Below are 22,658 nucleotides of genomic sequence, written 5' to 3'. Positions count from 1 at the left end.
AGGGTAAAACATGCAATAAAGACTTTGAAGAGGAAAAAGATAAAAGACTATCAGGATAAATAGTCCCAAAATAAATAACAATAATAATCTCAGCGTAGTCCTTAGAAAACTGCTCTAAATTATAAAAAATTACTGCAATAAAAAGGATTGGGAATAGTCACAATGTAAGGGAATGTGGTCAAGTAGTGAAGAGAAATTTCACAATTCTCAGAATGCATCTTAAATTCTACTATGGATGGGATGTTTTTTAGAAAGTGGTGCTAAGAATCAAATGGACTGAACCATTTCAAGGCAGTGGAGTATTTCAGATGCTGCATTGTTCACATTTTTGTTTTGTTGTACTAGTTTTACCTGACATTTTTCACCATATTTACGCATCCCCTGTCAGTTCTCATCTCATTTCATTAGCTGCACCGATTATCCTCAGTAGGGTCGCGGAAGTGCTGGAGCCCATCCCAGCAATCATCGGGCAGTGGGCAGGGGACACCCTGAACACAGGGACAGACAACTCGCTCGCTTATTCACACCTAGGGACAATTTGGACCGGCTAATCCACCTGAAATGCATGTCTTTGGACTGTGGGAGGAAACCGGAGTGCCTGGAGGAAACCCACGCAAGCACGGGGAGGACATACAAACTCCGAACGGGAAGTCCGGTAGCTGGATTTGAACCCACACAGGAGGTTCCCAAGACCTTAGAACTGTGCCGCACATGCGCTAATCACTGTTCCGCCGTGCTGCCCCCAGTCAATTATTGAGAATAAATCAAGTCATGTTTATTTGTATAGACCTTAATCACAAAACGGGCACAAAGGGCTGTACAGATTATTATGGACTATGGACTATCATTACACCATCCTCTGATATAAAACCTACATGAGGGCAAGGAAAAACTCAAAACCTCAGCATGGGGAAAATGAAGAAACCCCGAGAAGGAACAGCATACATGAGATAATCCCCCATTAAGATGACCAGGCTGCAATGGATGTTGCAAAGAGAGTTTAAAATTGGAAGAATTTTGGGGCGAGCTTGAGCTACTACGCACACAAACGTGGGTAGTAACCTATGTTCCCTCTAATTTTCCACGGGTCTGAGCGTTCACACAAAGTTGGTGAGCAACGCTTGAAACTACAGTGAGCAGCCAAAATCCCAAGTTTTGCAAGATAATTAATCATCAAACATGTCCAAAACTTGACATTTTGCTGAGTTTCCGGCAATGCAAAACTATTTTTCTCTTTTGAATGAATTGACTCATGTACTATTGCAAAGGTTGTACGGCCTACAAACGTCGTTTGTTCTTACAATTCTTTCACAAGATATCCATTTCTTTTTATTTCCTGATATATTTTGTCGCATAATAACATTTTTAGGGGCTTATTTAGTCGGTTGTAAGATACAGAACTGTACTTAATCGCATTTTTTAGTGGAAGTACAATGTTGGCAACAAGAGTCACTTGATATAATTGGAAATTATTTGAATGCAACACAAACTTTTTATTCTTTTTTCTGTGTTTTTTTCTACTTTTTTAAAAAAATCCTTTAAAAAAATTTCATTGTGTTTATTTTTTCTGAGCTGTTACTTTTTTGTTTTTGTTCTCAATTTACTTTTTTCCTACATTTCTTTCTTTTCTGGCTTTTTTCTAACATTTTTCCTTCTTTTTTTCTCTTCCTTTTGTTTCTTTTTTCTCAGCTTTTCACTACTTTTTCATTTTGGTATTTTTTTCTTTTTTGTTCTATTCCCCCTTCCTTGAAGTCATTTTGTGCATAATTTTACTTAATATTTGGTCATGTTGGGATTAAAGAAGCAAAAACAACCCGAAGAGCCGTTTAGGACCCGAAAGAGCCGGTTCCTTTTAGTGAGCCGAGCCGAAGAAGCCGGTTCTTGACATACTCTACTAACTTTACTCAACTTTGTTCGACTTCAAAATATCGCATTTAGGACAAAACGTCAGGGGAACCCGTGTATTTTTACCTTCATGCACTGTAACTTTGACTTAAGTCGCTTCTTAATCGAGTGGCGGGAATTTTGTGTTGCTCAAGTCGTCGTGTCTACGAGATTGTTTCAGATTCCTACTATAGCAGAATTCTGGATTGAGACTTTTTATCTTGAACAGTTGAAACGTTTCGGTTAAGTATCTCGGACGATTGGCGCAAGGTAAGTGCCGCGCATAATTGTTTTACAGTCGGAAGCTACTGCCGATCGTTGTTGAAGGGCATCCCCTCCCACGGCTGCTAAGACGCTCTTTGGCATCCGACGCTTACAAGTGAGTATGGGTTGCTGTAAAGGTTGTTCCCGTGTCCGTAGGCAAGTAGCCCTTCTAGAGGGACGTGTCCGTGAGCTAGAGCAGTTTAAACGGAAAATGTTAGGTGCCTCGGACACCACTGCTAGCGTGGGTTGTAGCGAACCTGCTAGTCCGGTTAGCACTAGCCATAAACGGCATGCTAATCGCGGTGAGCCATTTCAGACGCATAACAAGTTCAGCCCCCTAGCTAGTCCCACTCCACCCCGGTCTACTGGCTCCCGCACCCTAGTTATAGGTGACTCCATCACCCGTAACATAAAGCTTAGCACCCCAGCCACGGTTATGTGTATTTCTGGGGCCAGAGCACCCGACATTGAGGCTAATTTGAGGGAGCTGACGAGCAAACTTAGACACCAGGACAGGGCTAGCTACACCGATATAGTCATTCACGTCGGCTCTAATGATACTAGAATGAGACACTCTGAGATTACAAAGAAAAATATTGCTAGGACCTGTAATCTCGCCAGAAAGATGAGTCGGCATCGAGTAATTGTCTCTGGCCCCTTTCCTGCGAGAGGCAATGATGAGAGGTTTAGCAGACTAGTCTCGCTAAACCGGTGGCTGGCAAGTTTTTGCAATCAGAAGGGATTTAGGTTTGTGGATAACTGGCCTGCTTTCTGGGGCCGACCTGACCTGCTGAGGAGAGACGGCCTTCACCCTAACTGGGAAGGTGCTCTCACTCTTTCTAAAAATATAGATTACTGTTTAAGCCTTCCATGACAGGGTACACTAGTGCAGGCCAGGTCACAGGTGATTAGTGAACCTGTAACCATGGGTGTGGAGTCTGTAACGCTAGAGCTAACTAGCGCTATGCTAGAGTCATGCAATTCACATAGTTTTTGTAGTTTAGAGCGTTCTACTGACTGCACCATACACCCTGATTTATACTCTTCTATAGCATCTTCTTCTGTGCTTCTTACCTCTGTTTCTCCCTTGTTAGGTGAGGAGGGAGAAGAAATAACATTATTTTCTACCAATAGTCATCCTGCTACTCCTCCTGTCAACAATATTCCTTTTGTATGGAATTCGGGCCGCATCTGCCGTCATTCAAGGCACAGGACCCGGGACAGGCAGTATAATCCTATGGAGGTTACCACTAAGGTTGCCATTAAGGTTCAAAACTCGCGAAAGGTTTCAGCTCAGTCCACAGTGCTGAAGCTTGGCCTTCTTAATATTAGATCACTAGCCTCCAAGGCTTTACTTGTCAATGACCTTATTAATGAACACAATCTTAACCTTATTGGCCTTTGTGAGACCTGGTTAAAACCAAATGAGTTTGTAGTGTTAAATGAGGCTTCTCCCCCTAACTTTGTGAGTTCGCACTTGGCACGACCATGCAAAAAAGGTGGAGGTGTTGCTCTTATATCGGAAGATAAGTTGAAATTTACTCCTAATACCCCTACTAGTTTTAAAACGTTTGAAGCACTTGTTATGAGGTCCTTAATGTCAACACCAATTTATTTAGTTGTTGTGTATCGCCCACCTGGACCATACTAAAATTTTTTGGAAGAATTTTCGGAACTGTTAACAGACTTAGTAACTTATGCGGACAGTGTTGTAATTATTGGTGATTTTAATGTTCACATAAACTCCCCATCAAATTCACTTGCAATTGCATTTAAGTCACTGATTGATACATTTGGTTTCAATCAAATAGTTGATGTGCCCACTCATTAAGATGGGAACACTCTAGATCTCGTCCTGACCCGTGGCGTAGTAGCCTCAAATGTTACAGTGTTACCGTATCCTAATGCCATCTCTGATCACTATCTTGTCAAATGTGAGGTGCTGTTTAATGTTTACTGTGATAAGGAAAATTTAGGCTTTAGCAGTCGCAATATCCGCCCTAAAACGGTGTTAGCCTTAAAAGAATTATTACCTACGGTAACTGCAGCCTTCCCTTCGTACACTGGGTCTGTTGACTCACTTACAAACAACTTCAATACTGCTTTGGTTAATGTTCTTGATTCTGTGGCTCCCCTAAAGTATAAATTTCGACCCAAGATAAATACACCTTGGTTTACTGAAGAAACTAGGTTACTCAAACAAAGTTGCAGAAAAATTGAACGAAAATGGCGCACTACTAAGCTGGAGGTTTTTCGACTGGCCTGGTGTGACAGTTTGCTGAAATATAAAGTAGCTCTTGCCTCAGCTAAAGCTTCGTTTTTCTCTAAGATTATTGTTAAACATAAGAATAATCCGAAATTTTTGTTTGACACAGTGGCGAAACTTACCAGACAACAACTTAGCCCAAATGGTTGCACTTATTCTGCTAACAACATTATGGAATTTTTTAATAAAAAGATTCAACTAATCAGGAATGAAATTTTAAAAGAACGCTCTGTTTCCTCCTCCTATATCAAAGATGTGGAGGTGTTAGGTATGGACCGTGTCGGCGGTTGTTCAGAAACATACTCCAGTTTCAATGATTTGTCCCTTGATAATCTAACACAGATGGTCAGTAGGGCCAAACAAACTACGTGCCTGCTTGATCCGTTTCCAGCTTCACTGGTGAAGAATCTGTTTGGGATCTTAGGACCATCAGTTTTAAATATTATTAATATATCGCTATCCTCGGGTATTGTTCCTGTAGCCTTCAAGTCTGCCGTCATTAAACCCACGCTTAAGCGACCTAACCTTGACCCAGAAAGCCAAGGTAATTACAGGCCAGTGTCAAATCTGCCATTTTTTGCGAAATTACTTGAAAAGGTCGTTGCACAGCAGCTAAATGACTTCATGTCAGAAAATAACCTTTTTGAAACTGTCCAGTCAGCATTTAGGGCAAATCACTCTACTGAGACAGCCCTGGCTAAAGTAACTAATGATCTCCTTTTAACAATAGATTCCGGTGCCTCATCAATGTTACTGCTGCTGGATCTCAGCGCTGCTTTTGATACGGTTGACCACAACATATTATTGGTTCGTCTAGAACGGATTGGTATCCCAGGAACTGTACTCTCGTGGTTTAGGTCCTACCTGTCAGACAGGTTGCAATGTGTTAACTATGGCAATCTGACCTCTAAACAATCTAATGTCCCCTGTGGTGTTCCTCAAGGCTCTGTACTTGGCCCCCTTCTTTTTAGTATTTATATGATCCCGCTTGGTGACATTATCCGCAAGTATAATATTAGTTTCCATTGCTATGCAGATGACACTCAACTGTATGTGCCACTGGAAAAAACTGGACATTTAAGTTGTAGAAATCTGGAGGCTTGCCTTACTGAGATTCAAAGATGGATGTCAAATATTTTTTTACGCCTTAACCCAGAAAAAACTGAAATGTTGATTATTGGTCCAGCTCACTGTCGTCAGTTGTTTTCAAACACAACCCTGAACCTAGACAAATGTAATATCACCCATAGTGACTCGGTCAAAAATCTAGGTGTTATATTTGATCCTAATCTGTCGTTTCAGTTACACGTGAAAAATATTACTAGAATAGCTTTCTACCACCTCCGTAATATTGCGAAGATTCGTTCGATGCTGTCCCAATCAGATGCAGAGATTTTAATTCATGCGTTTATTACTTCTCGGCTTGATTACTGTAATGTATTGCTTTCTGGTCTCCCGATGTCTAGCATTAAAAGTTTGCAGCTGGTTCAGAATGCGGCAGCTAGACTTTTGACTAAGACCAAAAAGTTTGAGCATATTACTCCTGTATTGGCCAACTTGCACTGGCTCCCAGTCCACTTAAGATGTGACTTTAAGGTTCTCTTATTAACATATAAATGTTTGCATGGGCTTGCACCCTCTTATCTCTCCGATTTGATTTCCCCCTATGTTCCTGCACGGAGTCTGCGCTCGGAAAATGCCGGTCTACTTGTGACTCCGAGAGCCAAGAAGTCTGCAGGCTTGAGAGCGTTCTCCATCCGGGCCCCGGTGTTATGGAATGCCCTGCCTCCAGAGATAAGATCTGCAACCTCAACGGAAGTTTTTAAATCGAGGCCTAAGACACACTTCTATTCCAAAGCATATGATTGATGCCCACCTCATATTCTGTTTTGTCCTGTCTTTTTCCGACGCCTGCCTGGCTGATACGAAGGAGAAGGATGATTTGGGATGGGTCAGCGGACCAGCGTCTGACCTGCAGCATGTCAACCCCTGCCTTTACCAGCTGGCAGAGACGGGAGGCAGCGTCGTGGCCGTCATAGACTTTCTGGACTGGTTTGCAGGCTGGGGGCGTCGTTGATGTCATGCACTTTCCGGACATTTTCAACATCTTACCTAATGTTTACTATTATATGTACAGTAATGCTAATTGTAATTCACCCTGGTCAATCCTGTAAGGGGGATTGTCACATGTGGGGTCCTTTCTCAAGGTTTCTCTTTTCTCCTCACACTGAGGTTTTTGAGTTGTTCCTTGCCCGCGTGCTGGTTTAGGATCGGGTAATTGTGTAATTTTGTAATTGTAATCCTGTGCAGTCCTTTGAGACATTTTTGTGATTAAGGGCTATATAAATAAATGTGACTTGACATGTGTGACTTGACTTAATAAGTAATTTTGAGCCCTCATTTTTGTGCGCTGGCTAGATTTTCTTGTGCGCCGAGACTGCGCAATTGCGCACGCGCGCAGCTTAGAGGGAACACTGGAAGTAACTGAGTACATTTACACATTACATTTACTCCGTTACATTTACTTGAGTAAGTTTGGGGAAATTTTGTACTTTTAGGAGTATTTTAACGCACAAAAATGCGTTTATTCGAGGAATCAACTCCTTGCTTTGATTGATTAATTGTTGTTTGATATTCTTTGTACAGCGAACTTGGGTGTCCTGTACGCTGCTTTGGGGTAAAAGGTATTATTATTATCCTCAACCAGCGTCTTCGATGCAAGCTTACTGTTATAAAAAGTATTTTGGTGAAGAGTGTGGCGCAGTAGCCAAGTGGTTGGCGCGTGCGCGGCACCGTTCTTAGGTCATCGGTTCACATCCAGCTACCGGCCTTCTTGTTAGCATGTTCTACCCATGCTTGCGTGGGTTTTCAAAAACATGCATGTCAGGTTAATTGTCCAGTCAAATTATCCCTAGGTGTGAATGAGCAAATTGACTGTCTCTGTGTGCCCTGCAACATGACTTTCAACCACTGCCTGAATATGGCAGGTTATATATTCTATAACCTATATTTCATGTTGACACTATCTGTGTATTATTTGCCCCTATGTAGGTTTTAGATCAGGGGATGGTGTCATAATAGTCTTAACTTAACTGATTTATTCGATTTATTCCTTTTTTGATTGTTTATTAAAGCACGGAATTTTTAAATGATTATTTTAATCTACTTTTAAATTAAATGTATTTTTGTTGATTAGATGGACTTTGATAATTTGATGATCTGATTGGTTGTTTTAAGAAAAAATCAATAACCACGACATTGCTACAGTTATTCAGTACTTAATTAACTTTTACTCAAATAAGTATTTGGATGACTACTTTTACTTCTACTTAAGCAATAGTATTCTAAAGTAACAGTACTTTTACTGGAGTAAATGTTATGGATACTTTACCCACACCTCTGCACACACAAACGTATGTATTGTGAATTTACAACTTCAGCAAACGTCCTTCAGAGAAAATATTACATTCTGTTTGATTTCCCTTAAAAGTGCAAAAACTTATATATTTATACTTATATTATCAGGGTATAAATTATTGTCAATGTAAAAAGAGCTTTGGTATAAACCGTCAATAATCAGTAGTGGGCTGTTCATTTCACACTTAGGCATTCAGTAGGCTGACTTAATATAACCCCAAATAGCTATTTTATGGCTATAAACAATTTACCATTGCTACAGCTGCGACATATATAAAAAAACATAAATAAACCTCGTTAAATATTATTGAGGTATATAGCCACATTTAACTCCCCAAAAATTCAATTTATGTGTGCACAAATACATATATAGTCACGTTTAGGACTTGAAAACTTAGTTATCTCTGAGTTTGCGTTGCTCTGTTCACAGACATTCATTGTGTCACAAAAAGAAAATCCCTCATGTCATGAGGGTTAAGACTGCAGGTCATTCATTGTTTGATGTGACTGCAGCACAATATTCTCTTCTGCTTCCCTCACCTTTGTCTCGCAAGCCGCAGCCGTTGCCAACTAGATTTGGCTCACTGGCTGTAGTTTACCCACTCCTGCATTATATGGACACAACACAAACACGTAAGGATGCCTTCACCTCACTCCAAGTGCACCTTGTCACCATGGCAACAGCAGACAGGGAGGACACGGTACATCTTAACTGTGAATGAAATGATGCACTCTCGACAAGAGAAGGGATTCAAAATAAGAGAACGATGGAAGATGGATTCCGGACCAAATGAGATGTTAGAAGGCAGACAAGGATATTGCTTGCAAATTCATATCCGTTTTTATTGCGCACGCACTTCCTTGCTTCACACAACTAGACAATATCCACTAGAAACGCGCTAATCAAATATTTGTCAAACGCGCATTAGAAGATTCAACAATGGGCCACAAGGATGGGGTGTTTATTAAGGGGGACTGGCAGAGCTTTAAGGATCCGGTGGCAATACAAATCACAAAAGATAAAACGAGGGGGAAGACTGAAGGCAACTTTCAAAGAAAAAAAAAATGACACAACCTGAACGCACCATGTAGTAAAGCAGACCGATTTTGCGTTTATTGTTAACCCTTGTGTTGTACTCATTGTAAGGACCATTTTTCTATTATTTTATAGAGCTTACATGGCAATATGAGTAAAAACAACATTTCATTTTTTTCTACAGTTTGGGACCAATGTATGAAAAAAAATGAACAGCATTTAAGTCAGGGATGTCAAACGCATTTTAGTTACGGGCCACGCGGTAGGGAAAAAAACTCACATTGGAGTAGATAAAAGAGAAAGAAGGAGAGAGAGAGAAAGAGTGAGGAAAAGAATGGAAGAAAAAGAAATAGAGAGAGAGAAAAGGGGAGGAAGAAAAAAAGGCAGAAAGAAATGCGAGAAAGAAAGAAGATAAAATGGAGGAGAAAAAGAGAGAAGAAATTAAATGATCTGCATTTATATCGCGCTTTTCAAGTCAATGACTTCCCAAAGCGCTTTACAGTGTGCTTCACATTTCCCAATAGCGGCCTTGTATTGAAGCCATGTAAGACGCTAACCTGCTTATTGGGGTTATTAGGGGTTCAGTGTCTTACCCAAGGACACTTCGACATCTAACACGGACGAGCCGGGATTCGAACTGGGATCCCTTGATCCCAAGACGAGAGCTCTACCCCCTGAGCTACTGCCGCCCCAAGAGGGAGAATGAGAGAAAAAGAAAAAAAGAGCAGAGAAAGAGAAATATGGGGACAAAGTGAGAGAGAGTGACAAAGACTAAGGGTCAAAGAAAAAAAGAGAAAAAACACAGCTACCGTTGCTTTGAGGCCTGGCTTTTGTGAAAACTGCAGCTTGTATTTTGCCTTTTTTCCCCCCTCTTGAGCTTCTCTCAGCCTTGTCTCGCGGGCCAGATTCAATTTGTGGTTTGGGCGCATGTTTGACAACTATGGATTAGGTTTATATAAAAAAAAAAAAGGTACTAAGAAAGAAAAAGACTTTGGATTTTGATTCTGGAAGCAATCTAAGAGGAAGATCTTTTTGTGTTAAAACAGAAAGAAAATCGTACATGCAAAAATGTCCGTAAGTGTGCCACTCTTTACTTGATAAAAACCCTCCTGAAAATATAGATAAAACGACGTGAAGTTAATTTTTATTTTAAAATGTTTCTAGATTGTTTTTTTTTTTGCAAAGAGAAAAATACTATTTTGTAGAGGTTCCTGTATCAAATTAACACAACATGATGATCATTTTGTGTTTTTCAATTGAGAAACGATATTTTCCTCCCCCTCCTGTTTACTTTCTGAAAATTCTTCAATATTGCTCGTTCATTTGTGGACCTTCTCACATCCGAAGGAGTCTCAGAATTAAATCCTACATTCACGCTTGAGCCACTAGAGGGCAACAGACCTCCAAATCCACAAATAAGCGTTTGATCAGGCAGACAGCAGTAACCCTCATCGCATTATCACTCACACATGTTTTTTAAAAGGTTTTCATTTATCTAAAAAAAAAAAATCAAACATATGTTGAAATTTTAAGTGCTTTAGAGCAATGTTTCTCAACTGGTGCGCCCAGCACACAAAAGTGGTTTGCGGACCTGTTCTTAGTGTGTCGAAAGCCTTTTCCTCAGCAAAATAATACTTAGAAGAAAAAAACAGAGGGTCAATTACACTACTTAACAGTAGATGGTGATGTTGCCCCGCTTGAGCGCTTCTACCTGTTTAGTCAATCGGTGCGTTTGTATCATTCTTATTTAATTCCCCCCTATGTTCCTGCTCAGAGCTTTTGCTCAGAAAATGCTGGTCTACTAGAGACGGCAAGAGCCAAGAAGAAATCCGCAGGTTCGAAAGCATTCTCTATTCGGGCCCCCGTTCTGTGGAATGCTTTGTCCTTTGAGATTCGATTTGCATCCTCAGTGGAAGTTTTATATCATATAGCTTGTGAATGGTGTTGACCTCAGGAAGCTGTCAACCGAAATTATCTTATTATCTACAGTATACTTCATGTTGATGATGTCTGTGTATTGACTGTACAGCCCTTTGAGACTTCTTGCGATTAAGGGCTGTACCAATAAACATGTCTTGACTTGAGAGGGACCACATCCCATTATACTGTGATTTTGTTGGTTTTATTTCCTCTTTCACAAGAAAGTTCGTGATAAGTGGAAAGAAGAGTGGAAAACTGACAGCGATTGAGTTTAAGAAATGATCGCAAAATACAGAAAAATGGTGTGCTAGAAACCACAGTAAATGGTTTAAAAAATGTTATACTTTTAGTTTTTACCAATATATTAACCCTTATTAGCTACATAATTAAACAATTATCAACGTTTAGATACACACTTTATGAATATTTTATTTTAGTGTGTGGCTATTTTAATGCAATTTTAGGGGTTCACTTATATTCAATGTAGACTTTATATATATATATATATATATATATATATATATATATATATATGTATAAAGTCGTTTTGGTTTTGTTGGTCATTTTTAACGAAAAGTGAATATATTCTTCCATCTCTGCTTTAAACTACAAAATCTTTTGATTGGATACATTTTAGAATTGGAAATTTGTTAATGATTTGGGTCGCAGCTTGTCATTGGGGAGGAATGGTGGGTCCTGAAGTCAAACCAGTTGAGAACCACTGCATGAAATAAATGTTTCTTGCTTGGCAATGTAAAAATTGAAACAAACACACAAAAACATACTCAACCAAGTTTACGGCCTAAGGTAGCAAGTTTAGCGTTTTGGGACATTTTGTGCGGATTCATTGGACGATTGCCTCGCTGCTGCCGCTGCAGGATACCAAAGGAATATCTTTAAAACTAAACTGACAAATTACAAATAAGTTGTGCTTTCAAATCTGAGCAATTGCTCAAATTTGGCGAATCAGCTTTCGACGGTCCTGATCCGAGTCCAGGGAAGAATATTAGTGCTTTAGCGTATTAGCAGTTAGCGTGATAAGGGGCACCCTGTGACAAGACACTCCAGGCCAGTGAGACGAGTCCAACTTGGCTTCTTCCAGCTAGCAGAGAAGATTCGCCGATTGACGCCAGACTTGTCCACCGGACATATTGGCGGTTAGCGTCCACGTCCTTCTTAGCGCATCTGGTTAGCTTCTAGTTCCCTGGGGTCATTTTCCGCTATCCGCCACCGTGGCGTCTGTCATTTTTGCCTCCGGCGTGCTTTCTTGACGCCCTGCGTTGGGTCCGCCCCCGTTCTGGAGATTTTCCTGTTTGTACTGTTGCACAGCGCGGCAGATGGCATCCTCCACCAATCGCTTGCTAATCCTCAGGAGCTCCGCCTCATCAGGATCAGATCGATGCCGGCTGCCTAAAAAACAAGGGGGAAAAAATTGATTGTTTTCATTGTAAAAATGGGGAAACTGGGGTTGTTTTTGAATCCTGTCATGCAAATCAATCCAGAATTGTTTTTCATCTTATCTCAAGTCACACGATTGATAATTGATTGGAATATGACCCAACATTTCGAGCGGGTTGTGTTTGCCACATACTTGAGCGTTTGCGATAGAGCGGATGCTGAGTCAGATCTGCAACATGAGCACAAATGTTTTCTTAAGGAGCAACACTCGTATGATTCAGTTTGCACATAAAAATCAACATTTGCCAATAAAACAATAACACAGAGGCAGCTGTCAGTTCTTTCTTCATTTTATACGCAATAGTTCAAATATCATCTTTAAATGAGCAGATAAAAAATACTCACTACTTTTCCATTAATTCAAGATATTTTATTGGTTGCACACCTTTAGACAACAAACAATATTCAGTTGGTATGTTCATAGATTTAAGGGAAGCTTTTGATACAATAAATCACAATAAACTACCCTTCACCTTTTAGCAACCTCATCGTGTCCTCAGCTACGTTCACCGCCTTGCATCACACATAGGGCGCACTGCCCGGTTGGGTGCGCCACACAATTTGAAGATAATCTCAGACTTTTAAAATAGTCACATATTTTTTCAAAAGCTACGCAATATGAAATCAGAGGAATCACTTATTACTGGGTGAAATCATATCTCTTTAATACATTCCAATTCATAGAGATTAGTGACAGCAACTCAAGTCTTATGAGCAAATGAACATAGAACTTAAAGTTAAAGAATAGTTTGCTAAAAACAAATTATCATTAAATGTATCAAAACAAAGGTTATGGTATTTGGGAAATCCAAAAAGACATTGAAATACAAATAAAGATAGGTAATGTTCAAAAAGAAAGTCGGTTTAAGATTCTCAGAGTAATTATTTGCCATGATATTAGCTGGACACCCATATAAATAGCATACAATCCAAATTAGCAAAGAACAATGCAGTTATGGGTAGATAAAAACAAATATTTGACCTGAAAACCCTTCAAATAAATTAAAATTCTTTAATCTTAATTTAATGTTTTGAGTAAAAATTTGGGGAAACACATTTAAGAACAATATAGAATCGCTTTTCCATTACAGAAGGAAGTTATTAGGTTTGTGCATAACGCTGTGAACAAAGAGCAATCAGACAAACAATTTATGAAATCCAACATGTTAAAATTCGAAGATATAGTGAAACCAACATCCCTATTACTATACAAAGCAAGTAACCATAACCTACCAACAAATAATCAACATTATTTCTCTACAGAGAAGACACTCATTATCTCAGGAGAATCCATAACTTCAAGGTCCAATATTCTCGCACAACTAAGGCGATCCGAAAAGTTATTCATTTATGGAATGATTTAGATGATGACCTAAAAAAATATCCCTTATTTATACAAAATTAAAAAATTATATACAATATGTCTTTGGATATATATACTAATGATTAATATGTCAAGATTTTCTATGGGTATAAGATGTTTTACGAGTCACCAGCGATAGTATTTCAAGTATGAAATGTAATTTCCATCCATCCATTATCTGCATCGCTTATCCTCGGTAGGAACGCGAGGGTGCTGGAGCCTATCCGAGCTATCTTCGGAGGGCAGTGGGACACGCTGGACCGGTTGCCAGCCAGTCGCAGGGCACACAGGGACGGACAACTCACTTGCTCATTTACACTTAGGGACAATTTGGATTGACCAATTAACATGACATAGATGTTTTGGGAATGGGAGGAAACCGGAGTGCCCGGAGGAAACCCATATAAACACGGGGAGAACATGCAAACTCCACACAGGATCTCATGACCTCAGAACTGTGCCGCAGACGCGCTAACCACTCAACCATGGTGCTCATGTAATTTCCGTGTTTTCTATTTTTCCTGTGTGGGGTAAAGTTGTCTTTTCTGGTTTTGATTTTGAATATGTCTTCCCTGCAGTGAAAATAATGTAACAGGGTTGGCACTTAAAAACTTCGGCTTTGACATCCATCCATTATCTGCATCGCTTATCCTCAGTAGGGTCGCGGGGGTGCTGGAGCCCATTTCAGCAGTCTTCGGGCAGTGGGCAGGGGACACCATGAACTGGTTGCGAGCCAGTCACAGGGCAGACAAAGACAAACAAATCACTCGCTCATTCAAACCTAGGGACAATTTGGACCGGCCAATTAACCTGACATGCATGTTTTTTTTTTGAATGTGGGAGGAAACCAGAGAGCCTGGAGGAAACCCACGCAAGCACGGGGAGAACATGCAAACTCCACACAGGAGCTTTGATCTCAAGACCTCAGAACTGTGCTGCACACGCGCTAACCACTGCGCCGCCTTGCTGCCCTCGGCTTTAAAATATTACCTTTAAATGCATTTTTTAAGTATTGTATTACTGTATTGTAGTCGGGTTTGTACACCTTTTTCATGGCCAAATTCAAGCAATTTTAAGTACTTTTAAGGCCAAATATCCAATTTTCCTAGTACCATTAAAAGAGAAAATCCAGTGTGAATCAAAATATTTTGCAGATCCACAAATATATCTGCAATGCACATATTCATGTGCATTGATCAAGATATATGATTTTTACATCTTGAGTAAACCGCAAATATATTGTGAATTTTAACAATACGTGTGCAAATATTTTTAGATGAAGCTCACCCCATAGAGGTGCCGGGTAAAAATGACGGTAATACGTAGCTTACATTTTCAGTTCTTCCCATTTCAACTTACCACTGGGAAACGCGACTACAATATTTTTGACGAGGTCTGTTAAGGTGTAGCATGTAGCAAAATAAGTGCAAAAAACAAAACAAAAATCCAGTCTTCTTCAGAAGGACGTAATTAGGATTGTGTATAACGCTATGTACAAAGAGCAATCGGTCACGCAGCCACATGGTCTTCACTAAAAAAAATTCTAGCGCTGCCTTCCTATAGTGATGAGATATATCTGTTTTTTGCACTTTTTGATGCACTTTTCCTAATGCACCACTAATGCAATTGCAGCTGCTGTGTCAACTTTATTGTTTTATTATTTCCAACTTTTCTTAGTTTAATGAGTAGTCTGTTTAATCAGAATTTGAAGCATTTTCAAGCACTTCACCCAAAGGTCAAGCATTTTCCTGACTTTAAAAACACAACATTAAAATTAAAACATTTTCCCAGATTTTGAGCACAGGTACGAACCCTGTGTATTGTAAAGCTGTTTGTGTCCGAATAGTTCGTTGTTTTCTTATCCTTTTGATAATTAATAATTGATGCTCTTTTTTTGTGCTGTGCCTAACTTCATTTACCCGTTCAAGAAAAAAGGTCTGTTTGTTTGGGAGGTGTATCAAGCATGAAGAAAAGGTTATGGTTGCACAGCTAAAGATTTGGTTTGTGGCAGTAAGGGAGAGCCAGTGGAGGAGATGAAGACTTTCAAATATTGTTTACCTAATAATACATTTCTAGTTTTTGGTAGACACTCAAAATAAGGGAAGAAGACATCAATGGATTTTAAGCAAATCTCAGATAATAAATTCCAACCTGTTCTAAAAGCCCTCCCTTAAGTCCTTTATTTTTATTAAAAAGGTTACAAAAGTCAACTCAAACTGAAGATTAATATACGATCGCAGTTTTTTTGCTGGATATGCGATCATCCAGACATCAAGTGCTCGGTGCTACCACCACTCGCAAGTGTTTATTTAGCCATGGACTGCTACGTCAACAAGACCCAGCGGCCTACAAAGCAGCGAAACAGAGTGGCAAGAGAGCGGTGTGACCGGAGGAAGAAGCGAAGTTGTCGGGCCGGGCTAACCGCTAGGCTAAAGGCTAAACCCTTCAAAACGCCTTGCTCTCTGGACAATAAACTGGACCATTTACAACTGGAAGTAACATCGAATCGCGAGATGACGAACTGCTGCGCTAAAATTCTGACGAAGACATAGTTAATCTTATCTATCTCGGCTGACGCTCAAGGATACTGTGCGGGTCAGATGTATCGACATTTCGTTCTGTATACATGTATACACGAATGACAATAAAGTATATCTGAATCTGAATCTGAAAAGCAGATCTGCCCTAAAGGATGTGAATATCAAAGAACATCTATATGATTGGCTGAGAGTGAAAATGATCCAAACAGTGCAAAATCGTCAAAACAACGAACAACAGTGAGGTATAATAGTCAAAATGGTGAACTGGCATCCTGTCTAATCTATAATCTATATTATATATATATATATATATATATATATATATATATATATATATATATATATATATATATACTGGACTGTCTCAGAAAATTAGAATATTGTGATAAAGTTCTTTATTTTCTGTAATGCAATTAAAAAAACAAAAATGTCATACATTCTGGATTCATTACACATCAACTGAACTATTTCAAGCCTTTTATTATTTTAATATTGCTGAATTTGGCTTACAGCTTAAGAAAACTCAAAAATCCTATCTCAAAATATTAGAATATCATGAAAAAGTATACAAGTAGGCTATTCAACTAATGACCTGAATCATCTAATTAACTCGAAACACCTTGCGAGGGTTTCCTGAGCCTCAGCTTGGTTCAGTAAACTAAATCACAAGTATGGGGAAGACTGCTGATCTGACTGCTGTCCAGAGGACCATCATTGATACCCTCCATCAGGAGGGTAAGACACAAAAAGAAATTTCTCAAAGAGCAGGCTGTTCACAGAGTGCAGTTTCAAAGCATATCCACAAAAAGTCTGTTGGAAGGGAAAAATGTGGCCGGAAACGCTGCACAACCAAGAGAGATGACCGCAGCCTTAACAAAATTGTGAAGAAGAGCTGCTTCCAGAATTTGAGGGAGCTTCAAAGACAGTGGGCTGAAGCTGGAGTCCAGGTATCAAAAGCCACAGTTCACAGACGTGTCCGGGAAATGGGCTACAATAGCCGTATTCCCATGGTCAAGCCACTTCTGAACTCAAGACAACGGAAGAAGCGTCTGACTTGGGCTATGGAGAAGAAGCACTGGACAGTTGCAGAGTGGTCCAAAGTCCTCTTTTCAGATGAAAGCAAGTTTTGCATTTCATTTGGAAGTCAAGGCGCCAGAGTCTGGAGAAAGGCTGGAGAAGAGCAAAATCCAAGTTGCTTGAAATCCAGTGTGAAGTTCCCACAGTCAGCAATGGTTTGGGGAGCCATGTCAGCTGCTGGTGTTGGTCCACTGTGTTTCATCAAGTCCAGAGTAAATGCAACTGTGTACCAAGAGATTTTAGAGCACTACATGCTTCCATCTGCTGAAAAGCTCTATGGAGATGAGGATTTCATTTTCCAGCATGATCTGGCACCTGCCCACAGTGCCAAAACCACCAGTAACTGGTGCACTGACCATGGCATCACTGTCCTTGATTGGCCTGCTAATTCCCCTGACCTGAACCCCATCGAGAATTTGTGGGGTATAGTTAAGAAGAAGATGAAAGACACCAGACCTACAAATGCAAATGAGCTGAAGGCCGCTATCGAAGCATCCTGGGCATCAATAACACCTCAGCAATGCCACAGGCTGATTGCCTCCATGCCACGCCGGATTGATGCAGTAATCCGTGCAAAAGGATTCCCAACCAAGTACTGAGTGCATCAATGGACATTTTCAAATGTTTGATTTAGTTTTGCTGTTATAAAATTATTTTTTTACTTGGTCTGAAGAAATATTCTAATATTTTGAGATAGGATTTTTGAGTTTTTTTCAGCTGTAAGCCAAAATCAGCAATATTCAAATAATAAAAGGCTTGAAATAGTTCAGTTGATGTGTAGTGATTCCAGAATGTATGACATTTTTGTTTTTTTAATTGCATTACAGAAAATAAAGAACTTTATCACAATATTCTAATTTTCTGAGACAGTCCAGTATATATATATATATATATATATATATATATATATATATATTACACCGGCGCCATATCCCCCTAGAGGGAGGTGGTTAGAGTCAAGAACACATTCACAATTTGACTCTTTCTGGGAGGTTGACACAGAGGAGGGAATTCCCAGCCCCCTCGCTCAACCCAACTGATATGTTGCAATATCTTGTTGGGAGTCATTAGGCATCTAGTATAAAAACAGAATAAACTTGGCACCTAAGCAAATAATACTCTTTACTCTTTCACTGATGCGACTAAGATTTTTGTATTGGTCGCATGGTCCCACAGCTAAGATTTGCCTGTGAAGGTCAAGGAGAGACAGTGGAAGAGATGTTGACTTTCAGATTTCGTTTTCCGAAGCAGGTGATCGTCTTCACTGAAAATCTTTTATGCGACTAACATTCTAAGATTTGGTCGCACTCTCGTTCGTGGAATTTAGGGGGAGCCAGTTGAGGAAACAATGACTTTTAAATATTGTTTACCTAAGCAGACTAGGCTTTTAACTAACACTTCTATGACTTCGATTTTTAATCGGCCACACAGCTACATATATGGTCGCAGCATTTTTGACTAAGGTGACTTTCTTCAAGAAAAATATTTGAGAGTTTTAATTAGCATGTAAATTGAGGTGTTGTCTGATGCGACTAAGATTTCCAATTGGTCGGACAGCCGAAATTTTGGCACCCATGTTGGTGGCAAAAGGGAGAGGAGAATATGACTTTCAAATATTGTTTACCTGAGCAAGTAATGCTCTTTACTAACTCGTCCACTAATGCGACTAGGATTTTTAATTGGTCGCACTGCTAAGGATTTGGTCACATCCGAAGGGCATAAATTTGATATGTACAGAGATGACTTGTATAATGACAATAAAACCATCCATTTAGCAACAATTTTGTGTTGTGTGGTATTATTTGTAGATCCATGATTGTTATTTTGTTACAGTAGTATATACTCTCAGTCGATAATGACTTTATCCCGAGGTAAGTTTAACCCTTTGGGGGCTTTTAAAACAAAGAGATGTCTGTATAATCCTTTTTTTAAAACCCACTAACTATATATTTGGTCGCTTTTGCGTGTTAATTTAAGGTAGTGGTGAGTCCTGATGTCAGTGGCAACTAAAATAGTAAAATGAAAAAACTTGATTGCCTGGACATATTAGTTGTATACCTGTTTATCTAAGCAGACTGAAGAGAGGGGTGGAGGAAAAAGGGAATGCTAGCATGAACGTTAAGGGCATTTAGCGGGCAGCTAACGACCTGCCTCATTATTTCCATGACGGAGCGTAAAACCTTGTTAGCTTACAAAGTCCTTGATTTAAGAGCTGTGAGTCTGTCCTTAGTCTGCAGAAGACAACTAAATATCTGCTTTGGGTTTACGTCTCTGCCCCGATACCTTAAAACCCTTAAACAACGTCAATTTTTTTGCATAGCAACCTCGAGCGGGCACATTATCTTCCAACTACGACCGTTTGTTCGAAATAGTCCGACAGCTTGTAAAAGCTTCAAAGTGGGAGTGAGTTTTTTTGAAGCGGCACAAGCGCTCATTAATTAAATGCAGCATGTAATCATCTCATTGGAGGTTTGAATGAAAGATAGCAAGAGGGGGCTGATTCTGTTTATGTTTGCACCCTGACAATTTGTCAGTGACTCGTTCAGTTTCGAGTTAGAAGAAAAAAAAAGGCAAGTTCATTTGGGAGGTATCATGAGAATGTGATACAAAGATGATGTCTGATGGTGAAAGAGTTGGGCAACATTAAGTGTGGAAGTGCCCATGACGGACATTGGCAGGAAAACTGTGGGTCAATTTCCCGGGCAAATGACTCAGACTACTGACGACTGCTTTTACGCACACTTGCTAGAGCGTGGTTTGAAAACCTATGGCTCGCGAGCCATTATGGCCCTCTTCATGAGTGCATATGACTCGGAGATAAAATAGAACTTTATAAAAAAAATGATTGGTCGAGAAATTTAATTTTTTTTTCTAACCGTGGAATGCCCACTTAGGTTGGCGGCATATTCTTCTGGCATCCTGTCGCCACGCTCTGCCATGTAGCACTGTACCAGCCAACACAGTGCCATCTAGTGGTCAAATATTACATTTAAGGGCTTTAAATCAATATCGGTTTGTTTTTTTATGTTTTTTTAACCGCTTGGAGGTGCTAAATAATACACCGTGTTCCTTTAGGAAATCTGTTATAAATTGGCATTCTATCAGTATAGGCATAGACTTTAAGAAGCTATTTTTGTGAGGTTTGTGTTAAAATAGATGTAAAAAGAGACAGAACATTTTTTTTTCTTACAAAAAAACATTCATCATAAAATAAATGAGGTTTGGGAAGGGTTTATAGTCTGAAAATACAATAAAATGATATCCCTCTGGATTTTATTTTCTGGCTATATAACCCTGCTCTGTTTTGACCACACCTTAAGTAAACATTTGCTGGTGGCTACTTCAAGTTGGCATGCTTCAACTTGCAAAAAAAGCAATAATAAAGGACTGCAATAGTTTTGAAGGACGTGTTATGAGTTACATATTGATGGACATGATAAAAGTTTGTTTGACTGTAAAAAGGTGGTTCCATCGAGAAAAATAGAAATATAAAGTGAAATAAATGGTCATATTATATAGATGTGTGATAGGGCCTGGCGTAGGGCCCCATGAGTTGGCTTCTGAGGAATAGCACGTGGGCAGAGCATGATGAATCGATGTATTGTTTTTTTGTTTGTTTATTTAAAATTAAAGTTGGGATTTACTCGATTACTACTCCAAATACCCCTTACAGATGAGAAATATAAACCACCTGATAAAATGGTTGCTTGGATAGGTGTAAGGGGTGAGTGGTGTTTTAAAAACATAAAATCTATATTTTATTAGTCAGTCTGGACGGAGATTAAGCTATTTTCAGAACCGGTCCTTGGGCTACTCAAGTGTTCTTAAGGAGCAACTTGGTGCCCGCCTGCACCACATTGGTGACGCCTTGTTTTAGACATTAGACCCCGCCCGGTAAACATTAAAGAAAGTTACACTGACTGAAAAACACATCCCGTCTAATAATTCAATCTAAATTAATTCCTACCAATGATTTTATGATGAAGCAAAGTTTAAAATTATTATGAATTCGTCAAATTATTTTGAATTACTGCCTTGCTGTATTAGGAATAAGAAGAAGATGCAAGAAATATTATGGGTTAAGAATATATGCTATGTAGCCTCAAATCCAATGACCTGCCGTGGAGGCAGGTGAGGCAGAGCCCCACCTGACAACATGGAAATATGATAATATTTCAAATGGTTATATGTATTCAGTGTTAATGTTTTTTATCTCAATTTAAAACTTTTTGTATTAACTTTTTCAAAATTGCAAGACCTTGACATTATGTTATGATTATTTTTGATATGATTAGTATATAATATATTACTGGGCTGAGCGACTGCAGATGCGGAGTGAGGCACGTCATTCTCATGCCTCATGGCAGAGAGCAATAGTGAGGCCAAGGATTCTGATTTGGCCCACATCACACCCCCAAACAATAACATTAGTTATGGTATTAGCAAGCAAAAAGCTGTGAGTAATGTTTTTCTCAATGAATGTTTTTTTTTTTAATAATGGAGGTTTATCTATCAGTATTATCTATGATCCTTTTAGTCAAAAAGAGCTCAAGGACTTCATTTGGAAGTTAAAGTAAATGGTAAATGGTCTGCACTTTGGTAAGAAGATAATGCTTGTTTTCTATGCTACAGTTTATATAAAGCTTTCTTGCTCTGTCAATCAAAAAATGAGTACAATTTAGGTAATTTAATTGAAAATCTGACTTTGGCTCGTCAGACACGAACCTAACCAATATCACTGCTAAAATTAAACAAACCGGGTGAAAGTGAATGGCCTAGAAGGGCTGCTAAGGAAGCGTAAAACCAAGGTGGTTGCAAAAATTAGTTAATTAACTGTAATTCAAATTTAATATCATTGCAGTCGGGAAAGCGCGAACAAAAGTTCTTTGATTAATGATTAAAAGAAGCGCAGCAGTTCCGAAAAAGTACGAATGAACAAAATCATTACGCCGCATTCTCATTTGGCCTCTCTAATAAGCTGCCTGATTGGGCACGAATAACAAGCGGAACAGTGGACAGGCCTGATCTAGTTAAATTAGTCCGCCACATTTTCACCATTTCCCTGAAAAATAGTCTCCCTTTATGCTGTGGGAGCGCAAACGTCTGTTCGGATCCAGCTCCAAACAAAAGCGAGAAGACATTCATCTCCCCAAAGTGGCACAATGAGGAAAAATGGCGAGGCCGCCGGCGGGCAAAGTGCCATCTCATCATTCGGCCCGGAGGATGCAGACTGAATGACAATGATGGAGGGAGAAAGGGTTGTGCCGCTACAACGATTTTGGCTCTGCCGTCATTGTCCACCGTCACTCTTGTTTTAAGCTCCACACCAATACATGATGCTCAAAAAGAAGAAGAATTCAATTCATTTTGATCCATTTCACTCAATGCTATGGAGCAGTGATCTGTAGCCAGCAGTCGGCGCACCGGTACCGG

General features: G+C 39.6%; 1 protein-coding gene and 1 long non-coding RNA gene across 3 annotated transcripts in view; one reads left to right on the top strand and one right to left on the bottom strand.

Annotated features, from left to right (window-relative positions):
- The first annotated feature begins 1,900 nt into the window (after nucleotides 1-1,900).
- LOC148346737 (uncharacterized) lies at nucleotides 1,901-6,789 on the top strand. The gene is made up of 2 exons (XR_015848211.1): nucleotides 1,901-2,263; nucleotides 3,243-6,789. It is a non-coding gene; the product is annotated as an uncharacterized LOC148346737 (long non-coding RNA).
- A 1,860-nt stretch (nucleotides 6,790-8,649) lies between these two features.
- Nucleotides 8,650-22,658, bottom strand: part of akap7 (A-kinase anchoring protein 7) — a 78,817-nt gene continuing 64,808 nt past the window's right edge. Inside the window, exons 11-12 of one of the 2 annotated variants that reach the window (XM_088324460.1) lie at nucleotides 12,379-12,414; nucleotides 8,650-12,197 (exon numbers count right to left, since the gene is read on the bottom strand). In XM_088324460.1, coding sequence (XP_088180586.1) covers nucleotides 11,998-12,197; nucleotides 12,379-12,414 — 236 coding nt within the window. In that variant the 3' untranslated portion in view covers nucleotides 8,650-11,997. The remainder of the gene's footprint in view (nucleotides 12,198-12,378; nucleotides 12,415-22,658) is intronic. The other variant, XM_088324461.1, reaches the window with a different exon arrangement.

Source organism: Urocampus carinirostris, chromosome 20, assembly GCF_059441175.1.
Source record: "Urocampus carinirostris isolate Australia breed hairy pipefish chromosome 20, RoL_Ucar_1.0, whole genome shotgun sequence".
In the NCBI taxonomy this organism is placed as follows: Eukaryota; Metazoa; Chordata; class Actinopteri; order Syngnathiformes; family Syngnathidae; genus Urocampus; species Urocampus carinirostris.
The sequence above is the reverse complement of the archived record's forward strand: the minus strand, read 5'-3'. Positions and strand labels throughout refer to the sequence as shown.